Below are 21,875 nucleotides of genomic sequence, written 5' to 3'. Positions count from 1 at the left end.
TGAACGAGCTCTAGTGTGTGAGAACGAGACTATGATTGAACCTTGTAATAAAGCAAAATAACTGAGAAAAATGAGAAATAGTCCTCAGATGTCTGTAATATATAGCAAAACATCTAGCGTTAATTCGATCTCAAACAGATTCATTAACAGTAGTTATTACTCCATAACCTGCGTGACATCATTAACCAACGTGGTTGAACGACCAGTTTGCGAGAGAACAGTTTCAGGAAACAGCCGTGACTATAGTTGATTTCTTCAGCGATGCATCGCACTATGATAGTGAAGCACGAGTTACAGCGTTATACGGGAAACACTCCGGAGCGTTACTGACAGACTGGGAAAAGAGGAGCCGCAACAATGGAGATGGGAGGAAAATAATGCATGAAAACCTGTTCTAGAAGAGCACAATAACAAAAACAAGACTTTGCAAAAGCGCATAATAGATCCTCTTTTTTTAAAACTTCATTGGAAAGGAAGAAGAAACCAAAGACAATTCCTTCTGCTGAAAAAAACTGGCATATATTCCCAGCAAATTTGTGCTGGTTAGATCTGGTTCATTCTGTCTAAAAAATTAAATAAAAACAATTTTATTATTGTTTAAATTCCAAGATGATTATTTGTTGTTGTAAATAGGGAAAGCTGATCTGAACGACATTGGCTATTGATGTAAAGTTGGGTTGCTGACGAATAACACTTTATTTTCCAACATACATTTTTGTGTAAATTACACATGCATGTTTTAGGTGTTATTTTCCTTTTCGCAGTTCAAATGGTCATGAAGTGCGACAAATTAATTTTTAAAAGTATAAATAATCCATGTGCTCTCAATTAATTTGGGGTCATAAAAACAGCATGTAGGATAATTAAGAAACTATACAAAATAAAATGACGTCAAAGTCTTGCTGTTTAAACTAGCGCATGCATAAACTGTCAATCTCGTAATTTACAGTGCTTTGCAGGTTAAGAAGTTTGAGCGTCTCAGTTGTCTATAATTAAGCAGCTGCTGCAAAACCAATTCTGGACAACATCCCGTTCTGGAAAACAGCAAACCAGCATCCAAAACACAACATATGCTGCTCTTTTCAGCATGGCGATTATGCACATTCACGAGTATGTACTCAAAACACACTTTTCCCATGAGTATTTCCTGTTTGTACTGTATGAATCTCAAGGCTACGTGAACAACATATTTTTTAACAGTACAAGCTCTTTTTAGTACATTAAACTCAGGATTTGAGCAATGAACCAATCTCTGTTTTACAATCAAAAATTAAAACACTACCGGTAAACATCTCAGCTAAATGTTTTGTAGTTCTCAACTGACCAAATAAACTGGAAACACACCAGGATGATTTGCATATGTTCACAGTCAAGAAGAAATAAAAAATGCAACCTATTTATTTTCTGGTGCATAATTCATGGTTATTCCTAATTTTAAAAATTTCTCTTCATATTTATCTAATTACTTGCTACAGCTCTGGAATGACTATGTATAACAATTAAATGAATAATAATTAAAATAATAATATTATTAATAGTATTGAAAAATAAAAACTATACAGTATATATATTTTTATTAAATATTTGTTTAAACATTTAATGTTCATAATTAAATACATTTTGAAACATAAATATATATAAAATATTTCATATAAATATTTTATCATACAAAAAATATATATTAATAAATACTAATTCTATTGTATTAGTGTATTATATTAAAATTATGTTTTATTTAAATTAATAAATATTATTATAAAAATAAATAACATGTATATATAATTATGACCATTATTTTTTAATAACACACACACACACACACACACACACACACACACACACACACACACACACACACACACACACACACACACACACACACACACACACACACACACACACACACACACACACACACACACACACAGACAGAGTCCCGAATAGCATACTATATAATTTCTGCATACAAAAAAAGGAATTGCATTTGCTTTCACAGTCAGTTTATAAATAGTAAACTGTATATACAGTATTCAGTAAGTAGAAAGCTAGTATTTTATTCCAAACACAGCCGTGTGCATCCTTAATCCTGAGGATTTATCCTTACATGGATTCCACTTAATTGATCTTGCAGCTGTGTGTGTGTGTGTTTGTTGTGAATAATTGATGTACGGCAGCGTGCCTGTCACGCGTCTCAGTGTGTGTGTGTGTGTGTGTGTCTGTGTGTGTGTGTGTGTTTACATGCTGATTTCAGTCTTACACATCTCACCCCATTAAACTTTGATCCCGATGCATGCGCTGAGGGTTTGTGTAATTGTTGTGTTTGTTCACCTTGTGTGTCTGTATCCCATAAACACACGAACGAAGATGCAGTGCAATTTTTCTGATGATAAATACTGTCTTTTAACACCAGTGTAATGTACAGATAACTGTAAGTAAACCGTGCTTATACTTTACAATAAGGCTCAATTTATTAGCATGAGCATTTATTAATCTCGGGTAATGTTCATTTAAAATTTTTTCACAATACCATAATGTTTTGTCACACACGTTAATATTAATGTATTATATAGAAATTAACAATTGCATTAGTGTGTGTGTGTGTGTGTGTGTGTGTGTGTGTGTGAGTGTGTGTGTGTGTGTGTGTGTGTGTGTGTGTGTGTGTGTGTGTGTGTGTGTGTGTTACCTATGCAGGAGGCCAGTGGAAGGTCCCAGGCCGTGTGTGTGTGTGTGTGTGTGTGTGTGTGTTACCTATGCAGGAGGGCAGTGGATGGTACCAGGCTGTGTATGTGTGTGTGTGTGTGTGTGTGTGTGTGTGTGTGTGTGTGTGTGTGTGTGTGTGTGTGTGTGTTACCTATGCAGGAGGGCAGTGGATGGTACCAGGCTGTGTATGTGTGTGTGTGTGTGTGTGTGTGTGTGTGTGTGTGTGTGTGTGTGTGTGTGTGTGTGTGTGTGTGTGTGTGTGTGTGTGTGTGTTACCTATGCAGGAGGCCAGTGGAAGGTCCCAGGCCGTGTGTGTGTGTGTGTGTGTGTGTGTATGTTACCTATGCAGAAGGGCAGTGGATGGTCCCAGACCGTGCGTGTGTGTGCGTGTGTGTGTGTGTGTGTGTGTGTGTGTGTGTGTGTGTGTGTGTGTGTGTGTGTGTGTGTGTGTGTGTGCGTTACCTATGCAGGAGGGCAGTGGATGGTCCCAGACCGTGTGTGTGTGTGTGCGTGTGTGTGTGTGTGTGTGTGTGTGTGTGCGTTACCTATGCAGGAGGGCAGTGGATGGTCCCAGACCGTGTGTGTGTGTGTGTGTGTGTGTGTGTGCGTTACCTATGCAGGAGGGCAGCGGATGGTCCCAGACCGTGTGTGTGTGTGCGTGTGTGTGTGTGTGTGCATGCGTGTGTGTGTGTGTGTGTGTGTGTGTGCGTTACCTATGCAGGAGGGCAGTGGATGGTCCCAGACCGTGTGTGTGTGCGTGTGTGTGTGTGTGTGTGTGTGTGTGTGTGTGTGTGTGTGTGTGTGCGTTACCTATGCAGGAGGGCAGCGGATGGTCCCAGGCCCGTCTCTCGCCCGTCATGCATCTCAACACGCGGTTGCCATGGAGACCGTATCCCGGATCGCACCGGTACGTGACCACACTGCCGGAGAAGTGGCCTTGGTCACTCGCTTTAGATCCAAACTGAGGAACACCGGGTTCATCACAGTGAGAAAGCTCGAAACCTGGAGGGGAAACGCATGTGGAAGAGGAACATCAGCGCTGTCTCTTTGGCGCTTTTCCCTTTTCAAGTTTCTAGATTTATAGGTCACGTTAAAACAGTTTTTTTTAAAGTGCCTTCATTTTTTTAGCTTTTATGTTTTTACTCATCTCTATGGAAGCTTGTGTACACTGACAGCCAATCAGAATCCATCCTGCTTTAACGAGATCAAGCATTTAAAGCGACAGACGACAATAACTGCAATAACAATAACTATGATGGATGGATAGATAGATAAATACTTTAATCATCCATTAAGGAAATTCTGGGCGATAGAGCGATATTAGACGCTATTGTGGACACTAATATAGTCATTATTATAGTTTTCATTATAGTTTAAAAGGCCTTAAAACACACTGTATGTGGTGGAAGTGTTGATGGTCTGAGGAAACCTAAATAAATGAAAGTGTGAAGTGTGTGTTTTAAAACATTAACAGGACTGAGTGTTCCCACAGCTGAACCGGTGTGTACGAGACTCCCAGTGCACAACACAGCATTTCATTACAAAACCATGAGCATTAATCTGAAGTTGATCCTCAGTCCCTGTTGGAGATGTTGGAACAAGAAGAGAAGTCATCAAGTACAAAATCAAAAGTGACGTCCAGATGCTTTTGACCAGCAAACTCATTTTCTGCAAATAACTGAGTAAAAATCAACCAAACCAAACGAAGCTTTCTCTCATTTCTGATCTGTACAATTACATTTTACGAGCAAACACAATTTCCTGTGTTTTTAATGCATAATATTCAATTACAGAGAACAGGAGCACAAATAATATCATCCCAACCATTTAATCCTAATCAGATTTTAACGAGAGAATGATACAGTTAATTAATTCATTGAAATAGGTGTGTGTGTGAAAGAAACACAACCCGAGCCCGCCAGCATTTCACTTTGAGTTTCCATAATGCAACATAAAACAAAGAAATAAACCCACAGCCATAATAATATTCACATTTATGTGAACATACAGCCTTATAATACTGAGAGACAATAACACGAGCAACACTGTGCCTGTACAATTAAGACGTTAGATGAAGAAATTACAGAGGATGTTTAGAGAGTTTATGGATAATAGCAGATTTAATCAGATTTAAACTCTAGTCTTGTGTGAAAACTCATATCAAATCAGGCAATACTAACAGAATTAATCATGAAAATATCATGTTATTGATACAGTACTTTTGACTGCTGGCTTATTCTGCTCACTTAAACATGTACCGGCCCATCACTACATGTGTACATGAACACAAGAATACTGCAGATTTATGATCATAATAATAATTTGTTACATTTATATAGCGCTTTTCTGGGTACTCATAAACAACACTGGTTTGGCCAATGGTATGAGTTTGGGGGCTGGGCTGTATAGATGGGGGCGTGGCTATATAGATGGGGGAGGGACCCAAGTCCCAGTAACAAGAAGCATCAAAATATTACACATATATAATATGTAATTTATATTTCCTAATATTTAATGCGTACAATACCAGAAATGTTTCATGAATTGCTGAATTATTAGTGCAACGGCCAATTCCTAAAAACGCATTTTTTATTACACATTATATACTATGAAACATTTAAAACATTATAGAATAATGAATGTGTGAACGTTTTTTGATAGTGCTTGTCCTGGAAATACACGTAACGTAACATAACAACATAACATAATATAACATAACATAACAAAGTGAAATCGTATCACTTTGAGACTAAATTATGGGAGAATCATTTTTTTGGGTGAAGTATTAATTTAAATAATACACTGTTCTATAATATTTCATATCCGAAACTATGTTGATGCTGCTTGTCACTTATTATAAAATCTAGTTTATTTATTATAAAATAAAATAAAATACTAAATGATGGCAGAATTAATTTTTGGGTGAACTATTCGTTTAAAAGATATGTTGCAGTATAATATTTTATATCGAAATTATTTTGATGCTGCTTGTTACTGAATAATATAATATAATATAATATAATATAATATAATATAATATAATATAATATAATATAAAATAATATAATATAATATACAGTGCTTTTCATAAGTGAACACACTCATGCTAAAGTTGAATAAAAAGAGGAATTAAAAAATCATCTTTTGGAAATTGATCTTAATGCTTTAAAAAAATGAGGAAAAATCGAACCTTTAAGGACACCAATTTTCTTTGTGAATGAATAATGTATCGTAAATAAATAAATGTTCTTCCTAAAAATACAGGTTGCATAAGCAGATTTGTATTTTTAAAGGCCAGTTATTTCATGGATCCGGGATAATATGCATCCTGATAAAGTTCCCTTGGCCTTTGGGATTAAAATATCCCACATCATCACATTCCCTTCACCATATCTAGAGATTGGCATGGGGAACTTTCCATAAGATCATCTCTCAATGCAAATCAAACCAGCTATTAGCCTAACTGAAATAACACCATGCCAATCTCTAGGTATGATGAAGGGAATGTGATGATGTGGGATATTTTATTTCCAAAGGCCAAGGGAACTTTATCAGGATGCATATTATCCTGGATCCATGAAATAACTGGCCTTTAAAAATAAAAATCTGCTGTCTCTATGGGAATTTAACATAGGGGTGTCCTGACTTATGCACCCTGTATTTTTAGGAAGAACATTTATTTATTTATGATACATTATTCATACACAAAGAAATTTGGTGTCCTTAAAGGTTGGATTTTTTCCTCATTTTTTAAATTAAGGCATTAAAATCAATTTCCAAAAGATGATTTTTTATTCCTTTTTTTAGTCAACTTTGTGTTCACTTATGATACGGACTATATGGAAAAGCCATGAGACTAAATAATCGCTAATAATATTTTTGGGTTTATTGAATTATTTGAGCTAATAATATCTTTCAAATATGTTGCTCTGAGTTCCCTCACTGTTTTCCCCTTATTTTTAGCACAGCTAAGGTCAAAATTCAAATGCATGGGATGTAATTGAACAGACTATCAGAGGATGATAGACAAACGAGACGCTCAGAGTAAAAGCTGTTCGTGTTTCTCGCAGTGAATGAGCGAGTGCATCTGAACGCCTCCAGTTCTGGACCGAAGAACAGCTGTGTTAACCTCGTCATGTTTTCCTCACGCTATAATCCCGCTTTATGATTAAGATATCAAATAATACAGCACTGTGAGGAAGACACATTACAAAACTTCTCATGAGAAACGACAGACCTATAATTTCGGAGTCTCCATGGCACTAATAATCCATGCATATGATGCAGCTAATTCAACGGTTTTCATTACAAAAGCAATAAACAGTGTGTGTGTGTGTGTAGTGAGTGCTGAGAACAATTATACAGTTCATGCTGACAATGAAATGAAGATATTAATCCAGAAATTAAAATTAATTGAGCTAATATATCCATGAGAGGTAGTTTATGGCAGAAAGATTGAGAGGGAGCGGGAGATTTCATTCGTATCCGTAAGCGTCCAAAATTAACTTATACCACACCTGCCCATTAAACTCTATTTTGCATTATTTATTAAAATATATATGCTTTGCCAATATACAGCAAAACGGCATCCATCATCGTTTGATTTTTTATTTTGCAGACAGTTTGTATGTGATTTCAGTCGCTCCTGTTACAGAGAGTCAGATTATCCTAAAACTGATAGTGGCCAACAGTGTAACACACAGTAACAATTTATTTACTCACCAATGTCAATTTTGCTCATATTATATACTTGGCTGGTGTTAATTTTGGAAAATAAAATAAAATAAAATAAAATAATCATTAAATATGTGTGAGAAAAGCCTTTGTAATTGCAATTTTATGAAATCCAGATGGAATTACTGATAAAAGTATAGGGATGAATTATTTATCATCAAAGCATCAAATATGAAATATCAGTGAAACACTGTTGATGTTTCTTGCTTTTGTTTGTTTTCCTCACAAGAATTTGAACATCCCAAATGAACTCAGAAGTTTGCAGCAAGTGCTTCATGAATGCAAACAGGAAAAAGTTCAGGAAAACAAAATCTACACCGAGAAGAAGTTACTGAAGTCCTGTAATCCAAGATTGCTCCTGACAGACTAAAACTGCCAATGCAACTTCTAGTGTGTGTGAGTTTCTACACGTAGTGTGGAATTAAAGATGTACTTCACCGCAGGCAAAATAGGCTTTCAATAAAACTTGTCTGCCTGTACAGAAGAAAGGCGAAAACATTTTTAAAATCGGCGTTACCTGACTAGAGAAAACTGAGGAAAAGACTGATGTCTTCCTTTTGGCCAAATAGGTATGAAAACTTCAACATCCATAATGCACTGGGCATACCATCGCCCAATGCCACGCCCACTCTGCTACTATTGGCTAAGCATGAACAGAGTGAAATACCACCTTGCTTTAATAGGAAATACATTTACATTTATGCATTTGGCCGGGGAACACATTTTTACATTAATATCAGTTCTCAGTTCTTGCTTTCCCTGGGAATCAAACCCATGACCTTGGCGTTGCAAGCGCCAATGCTTTACTGTTTGAGCTACAGGAAAGCGCAGAAATACTGCTTAGCAATCTTTTAGTCATAATGGTGCTGACTTTTATTGTTCCCGAGTGTAAGAATTCAAAGAATTGTGTTGCAAAGAATCATAAATATGGAGAAAGCTGAAAATCCTCTGTGTTCGTAATCAACATTTCAAACTGCATGACCACGAACACAGTGTTTTAGGCCAAACAGAGGGAGAACACTGATGCTGCATCCATATTCACCTACTCATACTACACCCTAAAAGTTTGTAGTGTTTTTGTGAAGAATAACTAAATACTTTTGAGTGTGTAGCAGACATACTAATTTTTCATAACTGCATCTTTAATGGACACTCTGTAGCTTAGTTACATCAGCCCTGTCAATCATCTTGTCACTGTCAAAATCCTCCACATTCAATTTAATTAAATTTCCTACCATATCGGAAAGAAATTCAGCACGTTAATCTGCCAGTCATGCAGAGACTCTCCTCATGCAGATGAGCAAACCTATATTTATAAGTTCACAATGCTTTTATAGATGAAATATAATGTGGATAACAATGAATAAATAGTTTTTCGGCAGGTTAGATACTGATTATTTATCACTCAAACCACTTAACTCTCGGTCTCACACATCAGCCATGTTTGTAGTTTTTTTTTACTTGTTTGTAGTTCTAATTGAATAAAAGGCAACATTAGCCGTTAGAGTCTCTTCACATCTGCACTTCAGAAATAGTAGACCATCTGGATATTTTTGTAATACTCATTTCAACATACTACAATTAGGGACACACTAATTCTAATTTCATTTTTTTTTTGTAATGATACATCTTCTGATGCTAAGCTAGGGCACATCCTCAGTGATGTTCCTGATCTCATTGGGTGTTTCGGGTCTTTCGAAACATCAGACACCCTTCTTCAGGCGAACCAGCTGAGGTTGATCAGGCCTCAGCTTGTGCCCTAGCAGCATTTAACCACGGTTCCGCTCTTTTGATCCAGAGCCACCTCGACGCCTTCTCTGCAGCCTCTGTGGTATTAAGAGGCGACCCAGCTGAGGTCGATCAGGTCTCAACTTGTGCCCTAGCAGCATTTAACAACGGATCCGCTCTTTTGATCCAGAGCCACCTCGACGCCTTCTCTGCAGCCTCTGTGGTATTACTGATAGCTCTTCTCCTTCTCTCACCTGTGATGCCGAGTGCAGTGTAGGCCCCGTAGAGGGACTTTGCTGCAAAGTCTCTGCACCCCACCTCCACAGGTAAGGACCTTGCCTTCCAACCTTGGTTGTGGCAGTCGCTGACGAGGCCATCATAATTCTCCTCCTTCCTCTCAAAGGCTTACTCCATTCGGTCTTCCCATGGCACAGTGAGCTCCAACATGACCAGGTTCTTTGTTGCCTCTGATATCACGACAATGTCAGGTCTCAGGGTGGTCTAGACGACATGCTGGGGGAACTTAAGTTGTTTGCCCAAGTCCACTTTCAGTTGCCAATCCTGTGCCGTGCTCAGAAGCCCTGCTTTTGTCCTGAGAGATTTTCCTGGCTTCTCTTCGGCCCTTACGAAGCTGATGGTTTGTTTGCAGGGCTCTGACCTACAGCAGCTGCTGATAGTAACCTGGATGCTCTCTGCAATTGTTTTGAGCACCTGGTCATCCCGCCAGCGATATCGTCCTTCCCCCAGAGCTCTTGGGCAGCAGCTCATGATGTGCTCAAGGGTTCCCTTTCTCTGGCACAGGGCGGATCCTGGTATATCGACCAGCCCCCAGGTGTGCAGGTTGGACGGGCTGGGGATGACGTCATAGACTGCCTAGACCAGGAACTTGATGCGGTGTGGCTCTGCCCGCCAAAGGTCAGTCCACGTGATCTTCCTCTCCACAGCTTGTTCCCATCTAATCCAGGCACCCTGACGTGCCATTCCCACTGCTTTGCTGAACCTCTCCTACTCCACCGCTGCCCTCACCTCACTTTGAACTAGCTGCCTCCTCTCCTTCCCCCGAGCCTTGTCGAACCGGGGCCCTTGAAAGGTTCCTAGCCCAGCCCTTCCTCTAGCCACTGCTCCCACTAGGACTCCATGGTGCAGCCGTGACTCTGCCTGGTCTACTGCTGCCTCATTTCCCGCCCGTCTTGACCTCTACACCTGCCCGAGAGACTTTGGGGTCCCTAGACTCACGGAGCTGCAGCACCTCTCTTGCACGCAAGACCTTGAACTCCTCTTCGATGGATTTTAGCGGGAGCTGCAAATTGCAGGTTTTTCCATAAAGGGCGATACTGCTTAAGCTCCTCGGGAATCCCAGCCATCTTCTTAGGTAGCGGCTGACTCTCCTTTCTAGTTCTGAGATGGTGGAGATCGGAAACTCGTACAGAAGCAGAGGCCACAGTATTCTTGGCAGAATCCCATGTTGGTACACCCATGCCTTAAATTTTCCAGGGAGCCCAGTTTTATCGACATTCTTCAGCCACCTCTCCAGCTCCTCGCAGGTGTTTTTGATGGATGTTGTATCCCTGAGGCTGCTGTCGAAGATCTCTCCCAGGCTTTTTTCTGGTTTTTCAGACAGGGTCGGGATTTGAATTCCTGAGATGATAAAACGAAACTTCTCCACCATCCTGCCCTTCTTTAGCACTAAAGATCTGGATTTGGTTGGCTTGAATGACATCCTGGCCCATTCAATCACCCTCTCCAGACCCTTCAGGATCCATCTGGCTCCAGGCACTGACTCCGTTGTCACTGTGAGGTCATCCATGAAGGCACGGATTGGTGGTTGCCGCATTCCAGTCTTGGATTTGGCGCCTCTGCTCTCCGGTTCAGCAGATTTCACCAACATGTTCATTGCCAGAGCGAACAGGATCACTGAAATGGTGCAGCCTGTAATGATTCCCACCTCCAGCCTGTGACACTCTGATGTTGTTGACCCAGATGAGATTCTCAGCTTGAAATCTCTATAGTAATCCTGGATAAGGTCTCTCACTATGGTAGGAACATGGTGCCTCTCCAAAGCCTCCTGTACCAGCTTGTGGGGCATAGAGCCATAGGCGTTGGCCAGGTCTAACCACAGCACCACCAGATCACCCAAGCAAAGGAGAATAGCTTTGCTTCTCTGAGGAGCTGTGTAACCACTCCTGTGTGCTCTAGGCAGCTTGGAACACCTGGTATGCTGCCTTTCTGCAGAGAGGTGTCAATGTATCCATTTTTGAGGAAGAACTCTGCCAACCGCTTTGCAACTATGCTGAAGAAGATCTTTCCTTCAACGCTTAAAAGCGAGATGATTCTGAACTGGCTGATGGTCTTGGAGTCTTCTTCTTTTGGGATCCACACTCCATCTGGACACCGCCACTGTTTTAGAGTTTTCCCTTTCCTCCAGATGACTTTTAGGATCCTCCACAGCCGATGTAGCAGCTTGGGGCAGTACTTGTACACCTTATACGATGTTCCGCTTGGTCCTGGTGCGCTTTCAGGAGTGGCTCCCTCAGGTCGAATGCCTCTACAGGCTCTGGTGGTGTTATCAAGGCATCGCACTGCCCCAACTCTTGTTCTCTGGAGGGGTCACTAAATGTATCTGCAAGGTGCTGGTCAATTTCACCCTTAGATGAGACTAGGCGTCCACCTTTCTTCTGCCTGAGGAGCTGTTTGGTGAACTCGAATGGGTTTCTAATGAAGGCTGCTCTCCTCCTAGCCCTCCCCCTTCGCCGCCTCCTGTGCCGTTCGGCTCTGCGCAGGGTAACAAGCTTCTTCCTTAAGATGCTGCGCAGCTCGGTCAGTGGTCCACGCTCCTCCTCACCAGCTTCCTTGTACTACTTTTTTAGGGTTTTCAGCTCTATTCTGATGTTATGAATTTTGACTGCCCTCTGGTTTTTGGTGTACGGCTTTGTTACTCCTCTCACCTCCTCCACACCAAACCTCTCAACCGCCATGCTCACTATGATGGTCGTTATAGTTTGCAGCCTCCTCTCCGCATCACCTTTGGCCGTTACTTCCAGCACCTTGTCCACATCCTCATCAAACTTCTGCCACTCGGCTGTTTTACATGCTTGAGGCCACCTGATCCTCCTCTTCTCGGGCTGCATGACTGGGGGACAGTTTGTACCGCATGGAGGCTCTGGGCTCTATGGGGTGCTTCCAGGCCCTGCTCCTCCTCTGACTCACCAGGCACTATGCCTGTGCATTGTGGTACTTGCCGTGGCTCCAGACATTTCATCCATGACTGATGGATCTTCAAGCCTCTTGCATTTTTACAAATCTTTCCACACTGACAAACCGCGCTCTTAGTCGTTTTTCCTTTGCTGTTGTTCGATAACCTTAGGTCCGTCTGACTGGGGTTCTCTTTCTCCCCCCTCTCGGGCTCCCCTGGGGGTATTGTTCATTTAATTTTTCCGTAGCTAGCTTTGGGTTCCTCTTCACAGAGGCTGCGGCTAGGGGTGCTAGCCCATACCGCCCCGGTTGCCGTCTTCCCGAGCTGCCATCTGTCTCTCCAGATGTCCCCAACCTATTCTTGGTTGTCAACCAGCCTGTTCCTGGTAGTCACTGATTTCTTCAGATTGACAGTTGTAATGATACATCTTCTGATGCTAAGCTAGGGCACATCATCAGTGATGTTCCTGATCTCATTGGGTGTTTCGGGTCTTTCGAAACATCAGACACCCTCCTTCAGGCGACACAGCTGAGGTTGATCAGGCCTCAGCTTGTGCCCTAGCAGCATTTAACAAATGCTGCTAGGGCTATTTAGGACGGATAATACTATTTAGGACGGATAATATGCAAAAAGTATGGGATGCAAAACGTCGTCACGTACAGGTAAGAAAGCTGTTGCCACATTTTACCACAATGTTACAATTTTCAGTGATAAACTCATACAATAACTGTTCGGTTAATAACCCTCTGCTGATCTGACTGTCTGTGGGCGGGGATACAAAAATGCAGAAGTAAAGTCTTTAGTTTTCACAAAAGTCCTGGATCTGTCAAATAAAGGGGAATTTCTCAGTCCAGGTGACACGGACAGAGTAAACATTGTTCATACGCTACTGACATTTAGGGCTGCGCGATTAATTGCAACGAAACCACAATGCGATTTGCCATTATTTTATGCACAGCTTGTCAGTGCAGTACGGCTGATCGGTAGTAAATGCTGCTTCATCTGAACACCAGAGGGCGCTCTCACACGCAGACACGCCAAATACGCCCCACTGCAGAAGTAAAATAACACACATTCATCATCGCTGTTGCTGAATAAACATAAGATTTAAACACTTTGATTGTTGAATAAACATGACTTATATAAATACACGACTGCCTTATTCTGTGTAAGAAGCCACATCATCTAACAGAAGGAGGAGCTCAACTGTCGTTATGAAGCGAGTTTAGAGTAAAGCATTTTATTAAATGTTGTCTTTTGTTGGACAGAAGGTTCATAAATGATTCTCATGTTTGATGCGTGTTGCTTTTTCAAATGCACACTATAAGTGACTCAAACTCAACAGTGCTTTCAGATGGAGCAGCGTTTAAGAGCCGTACATCAATGACAAGCTGCACATAAAAAACAATCGCAGCCTTTGCAATTTCAAAATCACAATAAGCCAAATCGGTTTAAAGTGCGATTACATGGAAATTGTGAATAATCGTGCAGCCCTACTGACATTGTAACAATACAAACAGGTTGAAAATCGGTAAGAGTACGAGTAAAGGTCCTTGCACACTGAGTCCGAAAATCGCGTCCGAAATTTTTGCACGTTAAAAAATAAATACGACCATGTTTTGTCGATCCCGTTTACACACTGCCTCTGAAACGTTCATCCGTCATAAAAAATAATAATAATAAATTTTGCGTTTTCCACATCCGTAGCAAGCATTTTGAGAGTTGTTTTGACAATTCAGTGCCACCGAATGACGAATACGAAAAAAAGCATACGAAAATTTGGGACTCTTAAGTGTGCAAGGACCTTAGGAGTAAGAGCAAGAGCAAGAACAAGAGTAAGCTTACTGGTGTAAACCAGCTTAAATCCCTCGGCTGTGTCGTCTTGATCAGAGTAAAACTCGAGCCACAGGTGATTCGACGTGCTGGTCAACGACTGACCCAACATAGAGGAACCCGAGAAACCTCCCAGAACCTCTGCGCTGCTGTCCGGACCGTCATATAACTGGGAAAGGAGAGCAGAGAAGTCATTGCAATACCTAAAATTGCCCTTTTTGATTACAGTTTAGTATCAAAAGAACGTGTGTTGCAAGCTTGTACAGGCTCTGAATCAGTATTTACCTTGAGAACGTCACCTTGAGCCAGATGAAAGCTGTTTGCTGTTATGTTGATTCCTTTCCCCGCCTGTACTTGAATGTTGTAGATGCACTCGTGGTTGTTCTCGTAATTGCGGGGATAGTTCGGGGACAACAGGACACCGGAGTTCTTGGAAACGGTTGAGCCGCATTCAGCTTTGGACAATGGGGAACCGTAGTGACACAGTGGAACAGCAACATGTGAAAAGTGTAAATTTGGGGAAGTAAACAGAAAGCGAGGTATATAGAAAGAGAACATATACCATCAAAACATGCAATATATCTGGAACAACATATTTAGTCACTCATTGGTTGCATTCGAGTCAGTATTGTATCACATGATGCAATGCGCTCGTCCATTTACAGTGCAATCGAATGAAAAAGAAAATCATACCAAGTTCCCTGATTCGTTTTTTAATTTTTTTTTATTAGACTCCCGAAAGGTCAGAAATTGACCATCAAAATTGGATTCCAAAAATGCAACAAAAATATTTCCATAACTAGATGCCAATCACTGAATTAAACTTGAAACATATTTGCATGTGATAACAATTAGGGCAATTTAATTTTAAATGCTTAATGAATACTGCATTCTTCAAGTATACTGTAAAAGTTGTAAAGTTTGACTACGGTTTACAAGAAAATAGTTTTCTACTTCAAAATGTCATGTTTAATTCAATGTGTTGCTTGCCTTTTCTTTAGAATTAATTAAAAATTCAAAACAAATTTCATTGCACTACTTTAGTAACTAGTATATAGTATATAATAGGTACAACTGTGAATTGTAAAGATGTAAATAATAATAAAAAAAATATTGGAGTACATTTTACAAGAAAATACTATTTCAGTCTTTTTTGCCGTAGAATTAATTGTGACATATACTAGTGAAAATATCTTCCACACTACATTTTTCAAGTGCACTTACTATAGCAACAACAAGAAAGTTTATAGTCTATAAGTACCCTGTAAAAAAAAAAAAAATCCAAAGTTGTAAATAAATATAGGCAACACTTAATTCTGATGGTCCACTTTACACAACATATTCTACTAACGCAAACTGTAACCTAACAGTCTACTAATACTCTAATGAGAGTAAGTTGACATATAAGTGCACAGTTACTTATAGTTAGTAGAATATCTGAAGTGGACAATTGAAGTAAAGTATAACCAGCCTTTCCATATCAAAATTTCACTTTGATCTTTCTTTGTAATTATTTGTGAAATAACTAGTAAAAATGGAAGTAAAACCTACACCATTTATTTATTTATTTTTGTCAGTGTACTGTATAATAAATAGTAGTGAGTAGTGCACTAGATTTCCATTCAAGTCGAGTTACCTTCATTTATACAGCGCTTTTAACAATATAGATTGTTTTAAAGCAGCTTTACAGTGATAATAGGAGATTAAAGTAACAGATTGTTTTGGCTTAACAACAGCTCTAGAATAAAGTTATTGTCCAGATAAAGTTAGTTTTTGATTGATTCACTTCCGTTGCAAATATCATTAGATATTAACTTATGGTCCGCTAACACGACACCGTTCTAACAGAAAACAGAAACTTTTAATGTGTTCTGGCCGCTCATTTGCCCACAACAGTGTTTGGTGCTCAAGAACACAAACTTTTGAAATGTTTTGAAAAACCTTATCATCTCTGTGTAAACTTCAAAAACATGAATTTGTGAAATCTCTGACGGCATGCACATGCATATTACGTGTTTAGTCTATAGGTATGTGCATTTGAATATGTATGTGCGCAGATGCGTATTCTTTCTTGACCTCATTCAGAACGGCACTGAACTGGAAAGCAACCATGAAGACCTGTGAAACTCTGGACGTGGAAGTGAATGAGAGCGGCACGTACCCACACACCTTGGCAGAGGTGCACTCCACACACGCCGCCCGCCGCCCAGACACACGATCTCTCCAGCGCCCTGCAGACGGTAGCCTAGCTCACACGAGAACGCCACGCTGGCACCGATGCCGAAGCTGCCACCGCTGTGCCTGCCAAACACCGGTACGCCAGGGTCCTCGCATGGCTCCAGATCATATTCTGAACAACAACAGGCAAAAAGTTAAGCAGAAAACTTTCTGAGTTGGCCTCATTACGTTATACAGGCTGAACTTCATTGTGAGCTAAAAAAGGAGCTAAATATTGTAATACAGGATGTGGGATGTGACATAATTAGGTGGTATTAAAACAAAAAGGAATTAGTTATACTCAACTCAACGTTTATTTATAAAACACTTTAAAAAAAAAACCGAAGGTTTGCCAAAGTGCTGTACAAGCAATAATTAAAATAAAACTATATCATAACAAAAAGCAAGAACATTAAAACACAACAAGATCATAGAAACTTAGGGGCTGTTTACACGACACCGTTTTCAATTTTTTGCACGTTTTGGCTGTTCGCTTACACGACAGTGGCGTTTTGGGTGCATGAAACACAAACTTTTGAAAACGGGTTTTTTAAAGTGCAAGTTTTTGAAAACGGTGTCCGTGTAAACAACAAAAACTTGAATCTCTGAAGACGATGACATCATGCACATGCGTATTACGTGTTCAGTCTATAGAGTTTCATCGCCATCTACTGGCCTGGCAGCAGAATAGAGCATTTTTAGCCGTTTACACGGATCCGTGTGAATGTGGATCGTTTCGACAGTGGTGTCGCCTGAACACGGAAAACTTAAAGTTAAAACTTCACCGTTTTAAGCATTTCGTTGGCGTGTAAACGTACCCTCAAAAATAACAGCTCTCATACTGAATTAAACGCCAAATTATAAAAAAGAGTTTTGTAACCTTTTTTCAAATTTGAGGTTCTGATCCCAGAGAACACCTAGGTTCTTAATGCAAGATGACGTTGGATAAAGATAGTCCAGATCAGTGTTACTGCTATTATAGTTGGCATGGGGGCCAAAGACTATAACCTCGGTTTTGGATTCATTCAAAAATAATTTAAAAAAAACACATTTTTACTTCTTCTAGGCATGCAAAAAGAGATTTTAGAGCAGTAACTTTGTTGCGTTTCAGAAGGAAATAAATTTGTGTATCATCTGCATTGCAGTGAAATGATACACCATGCTTTCTAAAAATGGAGCCCAGAGGAAGTAAATATATGGACAAAAGAATGGGTGTGAGAATAGACCCCTGTGGCACTCCACAGGAGAGTTGGGCTGGCGAGGATGAAAAATTACCCAGTTTGACAGCGAAACTTCTATTAGTTAGATAAGATCTAAACCAGCTGAGGATAGTTCCCTGATGCCCACAGAATATTCTAGTCGGGATAATAGAGTTTTATGATCAATTGTATCAAAAGCCGAGGTTAGGTCTAACAGTATTAGGATCACAGAGTCACCAGCGTCAGTCGCTAACAGTATATCATTAGAAACCCTTAGTAGAGCAGACTCGGTGCTGTGCAGAGGCTTGAAACGAGGCTGGAAAGTTTCAAGAATTTCATTTGAGCTAAGGTAAGACTGGAGTTGATAGAAAACCGTTTTCTCCAATGCTTTTGTAATAAAAAGAAGGGTCGAAATAGGTCGAAAATGATTAAAATCCCTAACATCGAGTGAAGGTTTCTTGAGCAGAGGAGTAACAGTAGCTTGTTTTAGTATATGAGGGATAGTACCTGTGCTCAAGAATTTATTCATAAGAGACACCAAACATGGTCCAACCAAATCAAAAGTTTGTTTCAAGACACGGGGAGAAAGAACCTCAAGAGAGCAGAAGGAAGGTTTCAAATGATCAACAATTTCTCTGGGAGATAGAAGAGAAACAGGGTCAAAGACACTCCATATGGATGAAGAACAACTCGGTTCAGGCGAGACATTAGCAGATGATTGCAACTGAGATCTTAGAGAGGAGATCTTCTAACAGAAAAACCTTGAGAAACCTTCACATAATGATACTGAGGGATTTGAAATCACAATTATAGGAGGATTGAGAGCAGACTTTAACACAGAAAATAAGGCTTTTGAACTGTGATGATATTTCAAAATTAAATTTGAACAATACTTAAACTTAGCAGATATGAATATAAGCATATTCATAATGCATGTTATAATGCATTACATCTTAATTGTAACCAAAGTTAAAATGCATTATAATATTTGCAAGATTCCTTACATCTGAAATTGGTTGTTTGTTGTGTGTTTTAATGCATTATGCTTTCTAAAGGTGTTCAATGAATAGATAATATTATAACTGTGGTTATTATTATTCATGAGATCATTATAAGGTGGATAATTAATGCATTAGAGTACTTTTATAATGCATTATATATAAAGGCTTTAAGTAAAGTGTTACCTAATGTTCTTTCATTAAAAGCATTATAGAGAAGACAACATCCCATGATGCACTGCAAAAAGAAATGCCCTCAAAAAGTAATCAAAAAATATTGATACAAAAGTTATATAAAATAAACTGCTTTATCCAGTATTTGTGTGCTTTGTGTTTCTATCTTTAATTTCACTTTTATAACTCTTTTCCACTATAATAATCTTCCAAGTTTCTCCTTTAAAAAGAGATCAGGTTTGTGCTCCAAAGTATTCAAGATTTTTAACAATTCAAGTCGGCCATTTCATTCTCATTTTCATTTTCCATGCTCAAAAAGCCTTTTGTGAAAGTCTTGATGTTGTTTTCAGGCTCTACTAGAACAGGTTTTCCTGCTTGAATGTTGATTATTTTCCTCATATTCTCCATTGTTGCGGCTCCTCTCTTCCCAGTCTGTCAGTAACGCTCTGTTTACTTCCTGTCCTTATGAAGCCCCTCCTTCTGAAAAGCACACTGTGCTCTGATTGGTCGGCTGGAGCAGTGTGTTGTGATTGGTCGAGCGCTTCGAGTCTGTTTGGGAAATTACCATAAGCGCCAATTTAACACACTACTAACTCAACCAGGCCCCGCCCCTTTATTCTGCGTATGAATTATTTAAATGAGGAATATTGTGACGTGTTCGTTCCCGGAAGAAACTCAAGACTACAATGGAGGCGTTTCAGGAGTTCAGAAACACTGACGCTGATATAGAGAAGGACTCTGTGGCTTTAGCATGGCCTTGATATTCAACCAATGTCTCGTTTAATATCACATCATGATTCATAGAGTAAACGGAGACTGAACATTTACCCTGGGTTATCTGCAAACACTCAAACAATCAATTAGAGCCCGTGAAAATCATTTCCATGTGTAAATGACGGTTCGCCTTGAACCGCAGCTGCGCTTCTGTCTGAGTTCAGATGAGTTTGATGCTCGATAGCAAAACAACGTCAATTGCTTTGTTTGCTCTCATATCTCCATATTCAAATCTATTTACAAACACGGGTGTGTTCAGCATATGAGCACTTGCACTTTGCCACTGAAATTGTATAGAAAAACAGATTTCATATTACGTACAGATATCAATTCTCGTCTCTGCACTTTCAATGCTAAAATGCTAATGGTGGAAAGCTTTTGTCTGCACTTTCACGCCTGGTATTTTTTGCATTATGCATGTCTGCTTCTGTCAATCCCATCAATATTCAGTATTCAGTAAAGGTCAACCACAGTTTTCATCAGGGAATATATATTAGGCTAATACGGGAACTTGGCCTGTGGATAATTGTATGGGTATTCATAACTCTGGTCCTTCATTAATGTTTATGATGGCTCAGTAAACACGAGCCAAACCCTATGGGCTCTTCAGAGCTTGGCTTTCTATCAGAACGGCTCATCCTCGAACAAACTCAATCTGAACTGAGAGAGAAAAAATAGAGCAGCCAAACATGAAAAATCTGTTCAACTGGAAACATGTTTTTTTCCTCCTATAACAACCAGTGGTTTTTTTGTTGTTGTTAGTTTAGTTACTGTTGTGTGAAGCAGAACGGTGCCGAAAGATTAATATTAACTGAGATTAAAGGGATAGTTCACCCAAAAATGTAAATTACGTCAGTAATTACTCTCCCTAATGATGTTCAACCCCGTAAGACCTTCGCTCATCTTCGCAACACGAATTAAGATTAAATCAGAGAGCTGGATCACTCCTCCATAGGCTTCTAAGGGATTGAAACTTGTTCCCCGAAAAGTTAATAAAGACATTGTTAAAATAGCCCAAGTGACTACAGTGGCTCAATCTTAAGTTTATCAAGCGACGAGAATACTTTTCGTGCGCACAAACAAACAAAAATAACGACTTTATTTCAACTATTCATTTCCTTCTCTGTGGGCCTCGAGTCAGTTAGCGTAGTGTGATAGCGTAGAGCTACGTCACACATAGACTCACTATTGGCCGACGCTGGTCATGTGTGTGATGTGTGTGAAGTACAACACAGAAGCGCTGCGCTGTTACACTAGTAACAGAAAAATGAAATTTTTCTGATTTCATTTGATTATTTCTGTATTTTATCTTTTATTCTAAACTGTTTTCATTATTCTGATTTCTTCTGATTATTTTAATTTCTTCTATGTAAAGCACTTTGAATTACCATTGTGTATGAAATGTGCTATATAAATAAACGTGCCTTGCCTTGCCTAGTGAACTCACTCGAGGCCCACAGAGAAGGAAATAAATAGTTGAAATATTTTTGTTTGTTTTTGCGCAGAAAAAGTATTCTCGTCACTTGATAAACTTAAGATTGAGCCACTGTAGTCACTTGGACTATTTTAACGATGTCTTTATTAACTTTTCGGGGAACAAGTGTCAATCCCTTAGAAGCCTATGGAGGAGTGATCCAGCTCTCAGATTTAATCACAAATATCTTAATTCGTGTCCCGAAGATGAACGAAGGTCTTACGGGGTTGAACAACATGAGGGAGAGTAATTACTGACAGAATTTACATTTTTGGGAGAACTATCCCTTTAATAAATGTTGAAGAAGTACTGTTCATTCTTAGTTCATGTTAACTAATGAACCTTATTGTAAAGTGTTACCAAATAGCTGATTTCTCTGGATTTAAAGATTGCTGGAAACATTTGGGATAATGTAAGTACACAAGTCAATATATAAAATTGGGTTACACTTTATTGTAAGGTGTCATTGTTACAGTGTAATTATATAATTAAGTACTGAATATCATTAAGCAACTACATGTACTTACTATAGGGTTAGGGTAGGCTTAGGATTTGGTTGAGGGTTAGTTGCATGTAATTATGCATAATTTACTGTTATTACTATGGTAATTACATGTAACATATGTAACAAGAACACTGCAAAATAAAGTGTTACCTAAAATTGTACAAGAGGTTTTTAGATATTCTAATCCAAAAATCTTACATATTGTGCCTTTAACACAGGGGGAAAAAAACTAAAATGGGTTTCAAGGGTTAAAGCCTGTTATTGCTGTAAATGCTGCTGGGTTCTTTACTTTTTCCTCACTACTAAATAAACTCATATTTAGTTGTCAAATAGGTTTCTTTTCCAC

General features: G+C 39.4%; 1 protein-coding gene across 1 annotated transcript in view; it reads right to left on the bottom strand.

Moving 5' to 3' along the window:
* The window catches only part of LOC143741306 (CUB and sushi domain-containing protein 3-like), a 323,702-nt gene that overhangs the window by 159,846 nt on the left and 141,981 nt on the right, over positions 1-21,875 (bottom strand). The window contains exons 21-24 of the mRNA XM_077233739.1: positions 16,350-16,538; positions 14,474-14,643; positions 14,201-14,357; positions 3,511-3,702 (exon numbers count right to left, since the gene is read on the bottom strand). Coding sequence (XP_077089854.1) covers positions 3,511-3,702; positions 14,201-14,357; positions 14,474-14,643; positions 16,350-16,538 — 708 coding nt within the window. The remainder of the gene's footprint in view (positions 1-3,510; positions 3,703-14,200; positions 14,358-14,473; positions 14,644-16,349; positions 16,539-21,875) is intronic.

The sequence above is a fragment of the Siphateles boraxobius genome, unplaced genomic scaffold (assembly GCF_051911475.1).
Source record: "Siphateles boraxobius isolate OS27281-9 unplaced genomic scaffold, OSU_SipBor_1 186, whole genome shotgun sequence".
Lineage (NCBI taxonomy): Eukaryota > Metazoa > Chordata > Actinopteri > Cypriniformes > Leuciscidae > Siphateles > Siphateles boraxobius.
This window is presented reverse-complemented; position numbering and strand designations above follow the sequence as displayed.